At 43.1% G+C, this 11,181-nt stretch overlaps 1 protein-coding gene across 1 annotated transcript; it reads left to right on the top strand.

Moving 5' to 3' along the window:
• The first annotated feature begins 2,606 nt into the window (after positions 1-2,606).
• On the top strand, positions 2,607-7,644 carry SAMD5 (sterile alpha motif domain containing 5). Its single transcript, XM_030556530.1, has 3 exons — positions 2,607-3,447; positions 3,611-4,104; positions 7,430-7,644. Exons 2-3 carry the CDS (start codon positions 3,616-3,618, stop codon positions 7,454-7,456), a joined length of 516 nt encoding a protein of 171 aa, XP_030412390.1. The 5' UTR covers positions 2,607-3,447; positions 3,611-3,615; the 3' UTR covers positions 7,457-7,644.
• The last annotated feature ends 3,537 nt before the right edge of the window (positions 7,645-11,181 follow it).

An 11,181-nucleotide genomic window follows, 5' to 3' on the forward strand; every position in this document is an offset into this window, starting at 1 on the left:
GGCTGGAGTGCTACAGCTGGTTGAGAAGCAGCACCTCCCTGCTGGTTCTGCAACTGCTCTGGCTCTTCCAGTCCACCCCAACTCACCCCGGTTGTCTCAGAAGAGAAGATCATGCTGCTGCAACCCCTTTCCCAGGCCTGGGCGGGAGGTTTAAAATCTGTATGCTTCCCTTTCCCCTGCTTCTGAAAGGTAAGGGAAACCTAACATGCTGGGAGAAGGGACAGGGAAGGAAATCAGAAATGCTGTGGGAAGGAATGAATGCTGGCCTGTCTCCAGTCATCTTTTGCTCTAAGTAAATTTGTGATCTGCTGCTTTGTGCCGTCTGTACCTTGGTAGGTCTGCAACTGTTTGTACAACATAGCTCTGTAAAGTTTTCTGACATGTAATACCTCTCATAAAAACTAGGCTACCCTGAATTACTTTGCACTGGAAATGTTGTGTGCTGCCATCAGCTTACAGCCTGGGAATAAAGGCATTGCAGAAAACTTATGTTACGCTTTCTAAAATGAAACATGGCTCTTTTGAAGAAGAAGCTTCATTAAACTCAGTTGTGACTTTAAAAAAAAAGCTTAAACAAGCTGAGTTTTCTGTACTCTGAGCTCCAGGCTACATCCTTACCCTTTTACACAGGGCTCAGTGTGACAGAGGGCCCTGACCCATTGTTAAAGGGACAGCTCCCATTTCTATGCTTACATAACCAAATAGCTGTTCCCAAAAGCTCAGCAGAAACAGAACTATTTGGACACCATTCAGAATTACTACTAGACACCTACTATAAATAATCTATTGCTTGATTCATGCTGGGGTCCTCCCACATGTGAGTTCTATCTGAGCCCCTCAAGTACAGAAGACTTTCTCAAGACTCAATATATTTTTGCCACTAGGGAAAGCCCCCACTGCCGATCCGCAGCTGCACGTTCTCTCTCTGCAACGGGAGTAGCCAAGTCCAAATACCCGGTGCCTCGTTGCGCCCTAGACAATCTGGAAACCACTATGTTCCAGTCCTCCCAGCTCTAAACCGCTCCCCCCATGAAGAGCCCTTAAATGCACTGCTGGCTTGGTCTATCTAAGGGCAGAACCCAGCCCTAGGCAGGGGAGACTTGCTGAAAGCCCCGGCAGGGGGCTGTGAGACTGGCTGGAGGGGTACTAGGGGCTTGGCTACACTCGAAACTTCAAAGCGCTGCCACAGGAGCACTTTGAAGTGTGAGTGTGGTTGCAGCCCCATGTACTCCACCTCCCTGTGGGGATTAGCTTCCAGCGCTGGGGCACTGTTTACACTGGTGCTTTACAGCGCTGTATCTTGTAGCGCCCAGGGGGGTGTTTTTTTCCACACCCCTGAGCAAGAAAGTTGCAGCGCTGTAAAGCGCCACTGTAGCCAAGGCCTAGGTGTCAGCACGGGGAGCGGTGGTGGAAGTCAGGTAGCTAGAGTGGTTTGGGGACAGCTCTGGGCTGCATTTACACTAGAGGGCTTGAGAGGGCGCTGCCGGTCCAGAGTTGGAGAGAGCTAGGGAAGACCCTGAAAGAAACAGACTGAAGCAGCAGCTCCGCTTCCCGGCTCCCATAGCCACTGACACAGAGGCACCAGCTGGCCGGAGAGAGCGCGAGAGGCAGCTGAAGCCTGGGGACTTTGCTCTCCCTTACCCCCAAATTCCTAGAGGAAAGTTTAGAGACGCCTCCAAAAGCTCCCCACCCACCCACGCGCATCCTCCCCGCAGCTGCTTCCCGGGTGCAAAGCGAACCAACCCCACCAGCAGACAGTGATAGTGTCACGGCTTCACCTCGGCTTCCAATTCCTGCCGGTACCCGCTGCTCTCTGGAGAAGGGGGGGGGACAGGAAAGAGAGGGGAGCAGCAGCAAGACCACCTGGGGCTCCTAGCGCTGCTGCTGCTTCTCTGCCTCGCACAGATCTCAACGTGTTTCTTCTTCCAAGCCTGGGATCAAGTTTAGGGCTCCCCCGGGGGTTGCAACAGACGCCCAAACTCCTGCGAGCCAGACAGAAAGACCAGGGGAGGCATTTTCCCAGCTACAGCCTGTTAACCCCTTAGCACTCTGCTCCCTTCCCCGCCCGCAGCAGCACCCAGAGCCCACGCAGGGCGCTGCTCGTGTCCAGCTGGGGCTGTTGCTGCTACCATGCAAACGCGTGGGTGACCTACCCCGAAGTCCCGCTCCGGCCCAGCCTCTGCTCCGGCAGTCCCGGGCCCTTGGTTCCTGTCGCCGGAGGAGCCCGGCGGCGCAGCTCCCTGGGTGGGTCACTGCCTCAGGCGGGTTTGCTCCAGGGCGTGGAAGTTGGGGCTGGTTTGGAGCGAGGGGGGCTGCGAGCGAGCGCAGGTGTGGGCAGTGGGCACAGACAGACGGGGAAGGGGGGGCCGGAAACGGCCAGAGGTAGGAGGGGGAGAAAACCCCTCTGAGTGCCCGGGGTAGAGGGGAAAGCTGCTCCCGTTGCTTCAGAGAGCTCCGGGCTGGGGAGGGAGACGAGCCCGAAGGGCGGGATCCGAGGAGCACAGCGGGTGTCTCTCACACACAGGGAACACAAAACCCGTTAGAAACAAGAAGATAGCGGGGTGAGGCGAGTAACCTGCTGCAGCTCAGCTCATCCACTGCGAAGACAAATTGTAGCGGCCGCCGCTCGTGAATGCACCGGGCTGGCTGGCCGCTTTCGCCACCCAAACAAACCCTCAGCTGCACCGCGTGCGGTTCCCGCGCCGACTCCTGCCTGCCTGGCGCCCGGGAACCTCGCCTCGTCCGCGGCTCCCGGTGCCATCCCAGGCACGAGAAAGTTGGGAGCGGAGTGAGTGTGGGGGCTGAAGAAGAGACTCTCTCCTCCCCTCCCCAGGACTGCGCGGGGAAGGTGGGATTAAAGGCGGAAAAGGAGGAGAGGGAGGGTGGAAAACTGTTGAATTTCTGGGCTTGCGCTAGCGACGCGTCTTGGCCATCCTCGCAGAGGTGAAGGAGAAGAGGGGAAAGTAACTCGGGGAAGTGACGGGGATTATTTTTCAATCCGAGAGGAGTCTTTTGGAAAAGAAAAGCAACGATTTGCACGCCCTGAAGAGCGAGCTAGTAGGAAGCCTTGCACAGACACATGCTCCTGGGCGAGCGTGCAGGATCCTACTCTTCCTCAAGTCAACAGGGTACTACGTTAAAAAAAAACACATAGTAAACAGAGACGCGTCATGCAAGAGAAAAAAAAGAAGATGGGAATGAAGGAAAAAAGAAACTAAAACCAGGGGGAGGCGGAGAAAACACAGTGACAGCAAATTACTTCCAAAACAGAGTGTATGTCTGCCGTGACCCGGGATTTTAGGAGGTGCCTCCTTAAGAATCACCCCTTTCTCCAACCCAAGTCTCTCTTCTCCTCTGACACAGACTCCTCTGCTTGGTTGTAGGAGAGAAGAAGGAATAAGAGGATTCGTTCAGCAGCGCCTGCGATCTGCGGCTGCTGCTTCTTTGGTGATTTGTTTTGTTCCTGGGGGATGTTGGTTTCCAGAACGCGACTTGTGCATGTTGCTCTTTTAATTTGATCGCAGATTTCGGTCTGCTGGTTGCTTGTGTTGCAAGAGAAGGAAAGGGGAGCCTGGCTTCGGTGTTAAAAGTTGCAATTATTATTTTGCAGCTAACATGTGCACCAACATAGTCTATGAGTGGCTGAAGACCCTGCAGCTTTCCCAGTACACGGAGTCCTTCGTAGATAATGGCTATGATGACCTGGAGGTTTGCAAGCAAATAGGGGACCCGGACCTGGATGCCATTGGGGTGTTGGTACCCCACCACAGGCGCCGAATCTTTGAAGCAGTGATGAGGTTGAAAGAGGAGGACGAGACCGCTGCTGGTCTCTATTTCACCTTGGAGCCTCAGCAGCAGCAGGGCTCGCTCTCCCCCTCCCCGGAGATCTACACTAGCCACCTGGTGGAGCAGTATGAGACTAAGGCTTGGAGGGAGCCTAGCCCTCACCATCATCAAGGGAACCAGGGGACGCCCAGGAGCCAAAAACTTGGGCCCCGCAGCAGGGAGCTGGTGATTTACCCCAAACTGAAACTGAAAATCATGATTAGGGATAAACTTATCCGGGATGGGATCAACCTGAGCAAGCCCCCTTACTCCAACAAGGTAAGGGAATCATGTATCTTTCCCTTCTCCCTATCCCTTGCACCAGTAATTCGTCTTATCTTGGATGCATCGGGGTCAGAAGTCTTAAACTGTTGTAGGAGCTAAATGTATTCCCATATTTAGGCAGTGGAATTGGAGAGTTAGGTGCCAATATTGATTGACTCTGTTTGGATCCAGGTACCAAATCTGCTTGAGTTAACTTAGTTTGCAGTTGGGATTTCTGGGTACAATAGGAGTGGATAAACCTGTTCACTGCCTAAATCCGGGAACTTAAAGGAGTAGGGCCAAAAATTGTCTGGTTCTAGCAGGATCCAAATGCTTAGTTTATGTTTCTGTGGTGGGATGTGTTGAGATCTTGGTTTGGTTTATTTATTCTCTATGTTAGAAGTGGCTAGACTAGTTCTCTAGTTAAGTTTGAGGCTTGAGTTCAAAAACAGGCATAATCCAGTTTTATCCTCTTTTTTTTATTATATATGGGAATTATAGGGATCATCCATATTGGTGAAAGTAACTTTTTGGTGTCCGTTTCTGTTGGTTAATATTTTATGAAATGCCATGTAAGGATGCTAGAAAATAATTCCTTCTGTTAACTTTCTTGCCAGCTAGATAGTGGTATGATTATTCATCAACCATTCCAGGAGTAATTTAGTCTGTGCACAGGGGGCGAACTCCTATCTGAAAGGATAGAAAAGTACTGGTCTTGGAAAAGTACGTTCCAATTTAGTGAAATCGCATTCCATAAAAACTGTGGCTGTAACCCACTCAAGTTCCTTGAAAAAGTTAAAATATTAAAGTAAGGTGAGTTGGCAGATATGAATTGCAAGTGCTCAGTATTTCTGAAAATCAGAACCAAAATCACTAAATAAGATATTTACTAGCACTGGTCCCAATACATTCCCAGAGGCATTCACCACTGACCTTTCTCTTAACTGTGAAGTAAACATACACTACAACACTTAGATTAAAAAACTGGTTCAGTGAAAGAAAACAATGGAATGACCTTTTCACTTACCTACATGAGTATTTATTTTTCTTATCATATTTTCAGTACAGACTATCAAAGGCTTTATGCAATCCAAGTAATTTATATTTACTTCTGTTAGAGTTGTGGGTGCTCGGTGCCTCTGAAAAGCCTTTATTGGGGGTGGGGGGAAACTGGCAGCTAGTTGAAGCTTGCTGAAGAAGCTAAATCGGTTTGGGTCACCTCATACTAAAATTTAGTTGAAATTGAAAGGCTCCAACTCTCCTCCTATTAATATTTCAACTTTTTCAAGGAACTTGAGCAGGTTACAGCCGCAGTTTTCACGCTGATCAGAGATGTGTCACAATTTACAGATGAATGGAGATTGCTAAAACTAGACTAGAAAGAAGAGTTACTAGAAAGGAAACTTGGTATTCTGAAGTGTAAAAGGATGACTTTATGACCATTAAGTTGCAGTTATACATGCTAAGACTGAAAGGACTTAAACTGATCGCTTGCTGGGGTCTGGAAGGAAGCCTCTCCTTGTTTTTCCCAAGTATAATATTAAACAGTTGGCTAGCTCTATTGTGGTGTTGATTTATTTTTATTCACCTTCTTCGGAAACATCAGGTATTGGCTGCTCCTCGAGGCAACATGCCAAATTTGATGAACCAATGGTATGATCTGACATGGCAAAGCCTATATGAATTCTTGTATCGTGTGTAAATACATCATCTTCTGAAAACTTATTAACTCTGATTTGGGATGAGAATGATTTTTCTCTCATAAATTATGATTTGCCTGACTCTTCTTGTTTTCTAAACTGCCATCAAAGGTCTCTCTCTCTCTCTCTTAATCCTTCACTTGAATCTAGAACTTTTAAATACTTGTCACAGAAAGTGTCACTGGAGCTGCATGCTGTCCGTTTCCACAATTATATTTGATTTGTTCTTTACAAGCAGACAACTTTTTCCCAGTGTTCTATCTTCATATTCATGTGGGTCATTTCTTATCAAATGGAGCTTTTACTATATATCTGTGTTGTTGGAACATTAAAACACCGAAGATGCAAACACACACGTAGCATCAAGGAAGTTTCATATCAATGGTTGCTGATTCTTCTTTCACTCTCCTTATTTATGTGTGTTGGGGTGCAGGTTAACTACTTGAGACCAAACCCTGCTCACTTTGTGCAAGTAATATCATTGACTTTAATGGGAATACTTGTATAGTTGTATGATTAAGTTGGTAGGGTTTTAGCCTCAAATGCAACATACTGAAGTATAAAGCGGTAGGTGATGAACGGAGTGACAGCCTTAAGTTAAAATTTCCTAGATTTATGTCAGGTTGTCTCCCAACTTATTTACTCTTGGATGATATTTTTAGACTAGAAAAACCTCTTGGTTTTATAAATCCTCTTAATGAACCTGTTCATATCATATAATGTTAAAAGAAGGTCTAGAGTTGGCATGGTTTAAGTGTATGTTATTCAACATGTTCCGAGTGTCACCCTTTGCTACAATCAGTCTTCAGTATTCCCTTGGAGCCATTTGAAAAAAATCACTTGGTGGTGTATTACTGTGAACAACACCCACTGAATATTAGAAAATAACATGCTGCATCATACCTAATGTGGAAAATAGACTTATTATGACAGCAGTAATTCTTTTTGGAAGTTTATTACTTTTAGAAGAAGAAAATCTGATGTGCCTTTAGCAAAATTTGTGCTATTTTTTGGTAGATGATATATACAGTCTGCATTTCAGAAGAAATTGCAAGTATCTTCTTCTAAGCTAAGCATGCAATTTGCTGAATGAGTAATAAAACACAGCTTTTCAAGGTTTCCTGCTTATTTATTGCATATATTCATCAAAAGGTGTGCCAGTCTCAGAGTAAATATGACCTGGTGGGTAGGGCACTGGCCATCAGGCAATTTGAGGTCTGTTCACAGCTCTGCCATGTGACATTGTGTGAGTCACTTCCTCTTGGTTTACCCAATTGTAAATGGAGGATAAAATATACTTACCTTTCCTAAGCGTTTTGTCATCTGTGGATGAAAAATGCTATATAAGAATATATTTATTTTTGGATTTCTGTTTGTTTCCTGAGAGTACCTACTGCTTCCATTAAAATGTTATAGGAAGAACTCAGATATCAAATTTTATGCAGGCTGTTTTATAGGATTTTATTTTTAAATGTCTCTGGGAACTGGAAACACTATCACCACCTCTAGTTTGTGTCCTTTAGTGTTTTTAGTGAACTGCGGACTTGGAAGACCCAAAATGAATATATATCTTATATGGCAATGTAGAGATGCTGGACTGTAGAGCTGTCACTAGTGATATTTTTGTTTTTGTGTTTCAGGTGAAGTATGTATCTGCACATCAATAGAGATAAAGAATCTGGATGGTATTTCTTTTGAATCTGAACAAAGAAAATTAGCCTCAAATTAAAAGTAGCAGTCATGACTACTTGACATAATTTAATATGACTTGCTTTAAGAAGAGCGAATTTTGAATTCAAGCCATCTGCCTAGGGTGATTTCAGACATGCAGGTCTATCACTAACCATATTGTGGATTTACGTGGGAGTTAGAGCAAGGAAGCACTTTTTCTAATTATTTCTTTATTTTTCAGAGAGAAACTAACTAAGGAAAACTTCATATAAGTAAAATTTTTGCTCTTGCTAATAATGCTCTTGAATTTTGAAGGTTACCTATTTATTTTCAAGTCCCCTGTATTTGACTGACCACATCAGAAATCACAATTATAAGTGAGATTCTTAAAAAGGTGTTGGATTTCTAGTTTACAGTTGGGGCCCAATCCTGCAGCTGCTTTATATATGGAAGCCTCACTGAGATCAATGGAAGTTCCATGTATGGAATAACTGCCAAGTAGGGCAGTTGATTCGTATGAAAACATGTCATTGGTTTTTAAAAAAAAATTCTGAGAAATCTTTCTGTTCACAGAATTCACATCTGCAGTTTTTAATTATTTTTTTTTCTGATTTGATGAGGGAATTACATGTGATACAAAGCAACTATTGGGAGATGATTCTAATAGTGAAAAGGAACCATAATGATTTGAAGCCCTGGAATCCATTACAGATTCATGGAATGAAACTTGTTACTGACTTAACTTGCCTACCTTACAGGACTCAAAGAACCAGAAGCAGACTCTGAAAGGAATCAGCCTTTATGAAAGACAGGAAGGAAAAGTACAAAGTCATTTTTTGAGGCATAAGTGAGATGAAGGGGAGACAAATATCTTCTCTGGGGAGAGGGAAGAGTGCTAGCAACAACCAGATCAGATTAAATAAAGATAGCACCTTTGCTTCATTAAACCCTATTGGTGATGTCAGTGCAAAGCAGACTATTTCAACACTGTGTTTGAGGAGTAGTGCTAGAGCAGATTTTTTAGTCTATATCTAATCTCCTAAAGTTTGTGAACAATTCTGCTTAATGGCTACTAAAATGTTACTTTGGTATGGGACAGAGGAGTCACCACTTTTGTCAATATAAAGACAAGTGGGGACATATAACTGTGGAACATGTCAAGAGCAATTAAGTAGTCTATTTATCTTTTATATAGCCTAAGTGACAACTAATAGTATAGTGAAATTACATTACTGCTTCTAATTGAAATGAATGACCTGACCTGGTCTTGAGGAACTTTATTTAATTTTTCTTCCGCTGAGAATTGCAAATACATAAAAAAATAAATTCATTAAAACATACATACATTATTAAAAAATAACCCAAGCAATTAAGATGATTTGCTTAGCAGCAATAAACTTGTACTGATGTAGATTTCAATATTTATTAGAGTTCTCATAAAAGAACTGTGATATAGGCCTGTGTGACCTCATCTTGATTCACAATATTATTCCTGAATGCTGATTATCAGCATGCTTGGAAAGTGTATACTAAAAATAATATAACATTTGAGGTCATAACATTGGGAGTGCATACAAATGTTCAAAACCAATAAACTAGATTCAAATGAGCATGTATGCAGACATCTACCCACATTTCCCACCAAAGTTTAAGATCTATGCTAGTAAGGCTCAACTTTTCAATTATGTTATCCTAGAATTAGAATTGTGAGCTAACCACTATGATATTGGTTTCAATATGTTTAAGTCCTTGGTATTATAGAATATTTTTAGATATATAATATCTAAAATGTAAGGTTACTAACTATGCACCTTTAAATTAAACAACTGTACTGGGTCCCGAAACTGAAAATTTGGTCAAGGCTTTATAAAGAAGCAAATGCAATATTGTGCTTTGCAGAAGTGGGAACACTCACCCATGCTAGATTTAAACATGAATCGTCCTCTAAAGATCTGGTTGCTTTGGAATAGCTGTATCAACTATGAATGTTCTGAAATATACCTTCGGGAAAGCTGACCATTGACAAATGTAGTAGTGCATTAAGTAGTAACAGTGTTTTCATGGCAATAAATTAACAAAGCTGTAGGCAATGTTTAGGAAATGAAAAGAAACCTCTGAACTTCCCTTTGACTTCTTGTTCACTCCAAGTGTGTATGTGTAAGAATGTCAAATATATTACCTCATATGTATGATATTAGATTCAGAACCATAATTCATAAACTTACAGGAAACATACTAGAAAAATGTTGACTTCCACATCTTCCTAAAGCATAAAGATAACAAGTTACAGTATATGAGTATGTACTACTATGCTGTACTTGAATTTAGCCTGTTTCTCAATATTGATCAGCATAATCAGGCCTTTAGTATCCTTTGAAGGTGTTTAATATACCGTAAAACATAATGGCTCTGATTATTCTGTCTGCTTCAAGGGAGGGGACCTCAATAGGGTACATCAAGGTTAGGTGGGGCATGAAAAAGAAGAAGTACTAATTCTGCAATGCTGCCTCCTTTACTTCAATCCTGTGGTAGTCCCAGTGCCCGTAGTACATCCACAGTGGATTCTCTGAAGCCGGAGAGGAAGAGAGAAGACATATGGATAGTTCTATACTATATAATATCCCCACTTCCCTGTGTCCCAGAGGTTTACCAGATTTAAAAAAAAAACACTAATCCCATCAGTGGGAAAGAATGGAGGGCATGGAAGTAGTGTGGAGACACTGAAAGTGAAATCCTGGCTCTATTGAAGTCAATGGGAGTTTTGCCATTGATTTCAGTGGAGCCAGGAATTTACCCTCAGACTCCATATGTGTTCAGAGATCTGTGTGAATCCCAGGACATGTACATATTTAGGGGATACAGGCCTCCTGCCTGTTCTGTAAGAGGAGGTATGGTGCAAATCTCTGTATCTGATAAAATAATTCAGAGGAGTAGTCTTCACAACTATCATACTAGTCAGGCCCTAATGAATTCAACAAAAATTCATCCTTTGGGTATCCATCAACATCCAGTCCTTAGGAGCACCGACAGTCCCAAGGCATAGTAATCATGTCTCATTTATGAAGAAGTGTTAGCCCCATCGCCATCAATGCATAAGTTCACCAAATTTTGCATATTGGTCATCCAATCTTAGCTAATGCCATTTCCTTTCTTTTGGCAGAGATTTCTCCAGATCTTAGTGCCCAGAGGAAGATAGAAAAGCTATTTATGTAAAATTTATCTCATTTTGGATTTCCCCATTTAAAGGGTGAACCCGCTTCCCACCCTGGAGCCACAATGCTATGAAAATTTGGATCTGAGGAGCTTAGTACAAAAGAATAGGAAAAATTATCTGTATTTACCTGAAAATTTCCTTTTTTTTGAGTAATAAGGTCCACAGATCCAGCCCATTGTGGAGAAAAGTGGATCATCCAGAGTAAAGATGGAAATTGCCATTCAAGGGTTTAGATTTGTTATCGGTAGCTCGAATTTACTAAGACATGGTTGTGCTTTTTTCTCAAAATATATTTAACATGTTATTTAGAAGAGTAGATTTGAATTATTTTGGCAATGCAAGTTATCTCATTTAGAGGGAACTTCAAGAGGCAAAGAATTTCCGTGCTGCCTGTGACTGACCATTCTGGTCCTGCCCCCAAGTTGCAAGCTGGCAAGTACCCATTATAATGGATCCGTGGACTTTATTACTTGAAGAAGGAAAATTTTCAGATAGGCACAGATCCAT

The sequence above is a fragment of the Gopherus evgoodei genome, chromosome 3, assembly GCF_007399415.2.
Source record: "Gopherus evgoodei ecotype Sinaloan lineage chromosome 3, rGopEvg1_v1.p, whole genome shotgun sequence".
Classification (NCBI taxonomy): Eukaryota; Metazoa; Chordata; order Testudines; family Testudinidae; genus Gopherus; species Gopherus evgoodei.